At 66.3% G+C, this 4,654-nt stretch overlaps 1 protein-coding gene across 1 annotated transcript; it reads left to right on the top strand.

The window, feature by feature from the left end:
• Nucleotides 1–6: 6 nt before the first annotated feature.
• On the top strand, nucleotides 7–4,416 carry LOC128829760 (carnitine O-acetyltransferase-like). The gene is made up of 9 exons (XM_054015161.1): nucleotides 7–31; nucleotides 338–516; nucleotides 776–876; nucleotides 1,597–1,716; nucleotides 1,993–2,115; nucleotides 2,256–2,391; nucleotides 2,478–2,540; nucleotides 3,002–3,139; nucleotides 3,835–4,416. Exons 1-9 carry the CDS (start codon nucleotides 25–27, stop codon nucleotides 4,081–4,083), a joined length of 1,116 nt encoding a protein of 371 aa, XP_053871136.1. The 5' UTR covers nucleotides 7–24; the 3' UTR covers nucleotides 4,084–4,416.
• The last annotated feature ends 238 nt before the right edge of the window (nucleotides 4,417–4,654 follow it).

Here is a 4,654-nt window from a genome sequence, read left to right as displayed (position 1 = left end):
TGGGGCCAGGCCTACAGCACCCTCATGAGAGGTACGGGGGGGGCCGGGGACCCCAAAAGCTGGGCCAGGTCTGCAGCACCGTTGTGAGAGGTACGGGGGGGCCCCGTGGCCTGGGGGACCTGGCTGGGGGTCCAGGTAATCTCAAGATGTAATGGGGGAGGGGGAAAGGAGGCGGGACTTCCTGCTTTGGAAGGGGCTAAAGGGGGACCCCGATGCCTGGGGGACAGCAGTGAATGGGGTGTAACAAGGGTGGGACCCCAAAGCAGGGAGGTTCTGGGTTCGAATCCTGCTTGGTGTGAGGGGGTGGGGCTGACCCGTCCGGTGACTCCGCCTCCAGACCGGCTAAACCGGGAGTCGGCCCGGTGCATCCAGCACAGCCTCTTCACCGTCTGCCTCGACGCCCCGGTGCTGAAGGTGTCGGACGAGCGCTACCCCAGCCGCGTCGCCGCCCAGATGCTGCACGGGGGCGGCAGCTACTCCAACAGCGGCAACCGCTGGTTTGACAAGACACTGCAGGTGAGGCAGGGGCGGGACTTCCTGTCTTGGAGTGTTGGGTGGGGGCGGGACTTCCTAATTTTCCGGCGGTGAAGAAAATGTAGATAGGGAGGCAGGATTTCCTAGTTTGGACTGCAGGGGTGGGACTGTGTGTAGGGAGGCAGGACTTCCTGTTTTGTGGCAAGAAAAGGGGCGGGACTTCCTGTTTTGGGATTAGGGTGGAAGGGGAGAGGGGGAATTTCCTGTCTTGTGTACCTGCTCTCTCGTTCCCTGCCCCCAGTTCATCTTGGGGGAGGACGGCGTTTGTGGGGTGCTGTATGAACAGGCCGTGGCCGACGGAGCCCCCATAGCAACCATCATCGACCATGTCCTCGATTACTGGTAAGCCCTAAACTAGGACATTCAGGGTGCCCCCAAACCTTTGACCCCCTGATCAATCCCACAGGGCCAGCCTGGGGGGACCCAATGGAAACAGAGGATTTGGGGGTCACATCTCCCTATAAGGCAGCCCCCCAATATTCTTCTGAATTGGGGACCCCCTTATAATGGAGAGAAGGGGGAGATTTGGTGATTTCATCTCCCCACAAGGCAGTACCCCAAATGTGCCAATGTTGGGGCTCCCCAAGATGGGGTGTGGGGTTCACCCTTCCCTATGGCATGGCATTCCCTGTACCCCACATTACACCTGTGTTGGGGAGCCCCTGAACTGGTGGGAGGGTAATTGGAGGTCCATTCTCAGGGAGCAGCAGCCCCAGATCCCCTGTTTTTGTCCTGTAGTGGAGGGACCCCAAAATGGGAAGCATGTGTGGGGGAGTGGAATTGGGGTGAGGGATCCCCTGTACCACCTCTGTGGGTCTGGAGCAGGCTGGTGGGGGAGAGGGGCAGAACTTCCTGTTTTGGGAATGGGAAAAGGGGCGGGACTTCCTGCCTGGGGGGTAGGGAAAGGGGTGGAACCTTCTGCCTTGGGAAGGGGAGGGAGGATGTGGCGGGGGAAAGGGCAGAATATGCTACCTGCGGAGGCTGTTTTTGGGGTGCAGTGATGTGCTCCCAGCATGGTGATTTGGGGGGGATCCTCCCATCTGACCCGGGGGTCTCCGGCAGCAAGGACCCTGACACGGCGCGTGCCCCCATGACGCCCCTGCCCCTCCCCCCAAAGCTGTACTTCTACATCACCCCCGAGATCCAGTGGGACATCGAGCGAGCCAAACAGAACCTGGACATGTGAGAGCCGGGGGGGCAGCAGGGGGCATGGGAGGGAGGGTGAAGGGGGGAGGGGAAAGTTGGGGAGGGGTGGGGGGCTATTGGGGAGCAGGAGGTTGGGATGGGGTGGAGGGGTGGGGAGAGGGGAAGGGGGGGCTATTGGGAGGGCGGAGGGTTGGGGGGGCTATTGGGAGGGCAGAGGGTTGGGATGGGATGGAGGGGTGGGGAGAGGGGAAGAGGGGGCGCTATTGGGGGGCAGAGGGCCCAGCCCCCCATCTAACACCTCTCTCCCCCCAGCCTGATCACAGACCTGGACATCAGCTGTTTCACCTACCGGGGGTTCGGGCAGGGGCTCCCCAAGCGCTGGGGGCTGCGCCCCGACTCCCTCTTCCAGGTGGCGCTGCAGCTGGCCTACTACAGGTGGGGGCCCCGGCAGGTATGGGCGGGGGCAGCCCTGGGGGACCAGGCTGGGGGTGGGGCAGTGGGGGGGGTCTGTGTGGGGCGGGTGGAGGTGAGGCACTGGGGGGTTTGGTGTGGGGCTGACCCCCGTCTCCCCCCAGGACCCACGGCTCGCTCTGCGCCACCAGCGAGGTGGTGTCACTTCGCCGCTTCCACCTGGGCCGGACGGACGCCGTGCGCCCCGCGGCCCCCCCGGTGCTGCGCCTGGCCCGGGCCATGGACACTCCCCACGGCCAGGTAACCCCCCCCCCCACGCCCTGCCCTTACCCCGTCCCCCTGCCCCCCAGCACCCCCCATTCTGACCCGGCTCCCCCGGCCCCCAGGACGCCGAGACGCTGTCCCTGCTGCAGGCGGCGGTGGAATCTCAGAGCGCCAGGACCGAACAGGTGAGCCAACCCCCCGTACCCCGCAGGGCTGGGACCGTCTCCCCACGTGGGCTGGGGTGGGGCGGGGCTGGGACCCAGGCGTCCGGACTGGGAACTTCTCCCCACATGGGTGGGGGTGGGGCGGGGCTGGGACCCAGGCGTCCGGGCTGGGACCGTCTCCCCACATGGGTGGGGGTGGGGCGGGGCTGGGACCCAGGCGTCCAGACTAGGACCTTCTCCCCACGTGGGCTGGGGTGGGGCTGGGCTGGGACCCAGGCGTCCGGGCTGGGACCGTCTCCCCACATGGGTGGGGGTGGGGCGGGGCTGGGACCCAGGTGTCCAGGCTGGGACTGTCTCCCCACGTGGGCAGGGGTGGGGCAGGGCTGGGACCCAGGCGTCCAGACTGGGACCTTCTCCCCACATGGGCGGGGGTGGGGCTGGGCTGGGACCCAGGCGTCCGGGCTCTGACCCTCTCCCCGCAGGTGCTGGCCGGGCAGGGCATCGACCGGCACCTGCTGGGACTGAAGCTGGCGGCCATCGGGGACGGGCAGCGGCTGCCCGGGATCTTCATGGACACGGCCTACGCCATCGCCACGCACTGCCGGCTGCTGACCGGCCAGGTACTGCCCCACGGCGCCCCACGGCGCCCCCCAACTAACCCTCACCCGCCCCACGGAGTCCCTATGCCATCGCCACGCACTGCCGGCTGCTGACCGGCCAGGTACTGCCCCACGGCGCCCCCCAACTAACCCTCACCCGCCCCACGGCGTCCCTACGCCATCACCACGCACTGCCGGCTGCTGACCGGCCAGGTACTGCCCCACGGTGCCCCCCAACTAACCCTCACCCGCCCCAGGGCGCCCCTGCGCCATCGCCACGCACTGCCGGCTGCTGACCGGCCAGGTACTGCCCCACGGCACCCCATGGCGCCCCCCAACTCACCCTCACCCGCCCCACGGCGCCCCTATACCATCACCACGTGCTACCTGCTGCTTACCAGGCAGGTATGGACCCCCCAGCTACACCCTCCCCCGCACCAGCTGCCCTCAGTACCGTTGCCATCCACTGATGGCTGCTCACTAGGCAGATATGGGCCTCTGCCCCCCAACTAACACCCGTTCCTGCTCCCTCCCCTCTCCCTGCCCAGGGGTGTTGCGGGGAGCTCTCTTCGCAGGCAGCCATAGTGGGTTCTTATCCTGCCTCCTCAGTGGAGGTCATCAGCGGTGGGGGGTTCAGGTTGGGTGGACGCTGGTGTGCAGGCAGGGGGAGGGGACTTGTCCGCCCCCCTCACCCCGCTCTCCCCACACCCTGCCAGGTGGCTTCGCGCTCCGACTGCCTGATGATCTACGGGCCGCAGGTGCCGGACGGCTACGGGGTCTGCTATAACCCGCTGGACGCCCACGTCAACTTTGCCATCACAGCCTTCAACTGCTGCCGTGAGACCCACGCCCAGCGCCTGGCCCGCACCCTGCAGCAGGTCCTGGACCAGCTCGCCCGCCTGCTGGGAGAGAACCCGGGGAGCGCTGACGGGGAGGGGGGCGGGGACGTGGAGGGGCAGCCCTGACGGCCCCCGCCTGCCACCACACACTCCATCTACCCACAATGCCCCTCTGCAGCACCCCTCGCCCCCTTACCCACAATCCCCCTGCCCAGAACCCCTCTGACACCCCCCCATTACCCAACATCCCCTTCTGCGCCCCCTCGCTCCCTACCCAGAAGCCTCTATGCATCCCCTGCCATCCTACCCAGAATCCCTTTCTGTGCCCCCTCCCCTCCTTACCCACAATCCCCTCTGCGCGGGGGCAGCCCCCCCCCCATTCACACAGGTAATTGGGAGACAAATCTAACTTATTTTCTGATGGACGGAAAATGAATAAAAATCATGGTGCGATTTGTAGCTATGTGGTGTCGGCTCTGAGTGTGGGACCCCCCTGAATGCCCCCGTCCCTGAGGTGCGATGCCCCTAGTGACCCCCAACCCACCCACTTCCCGGGGGTGGTGCCTCAGTAACCCCCCCCAGCCTCCCCTTCCTGGGGTTGTGGTGCTCCCCACTTTGTGGTCATTTGGGACCCCCAATGACCCCCTTTTTTGCGGGCAAGGTGCCTACCAGTGACCCCCCTGATCTCCCCCTTCCC

The sequence above is a fragment of the Malaclemys terrapin genome, unplaced genomic scaffold (genome assembly GCF_027887155.1).
Source record: "Malaclemys terrapin pileata isolate rMalTer1 unplaced genomic scaffold, rMalTer1.hap1 scaffold_58, whole genome shotgun sequence".
NCBI lineage: Eukaryota > Metazoa > Chordata > Testudines > Emydidae > Malaclemys > Malaclemys terrapin.
Note: the sequence above shows the minus strand (reverse complement) of the source record. Positions and strands in the feature narration are given on the sequence as shown.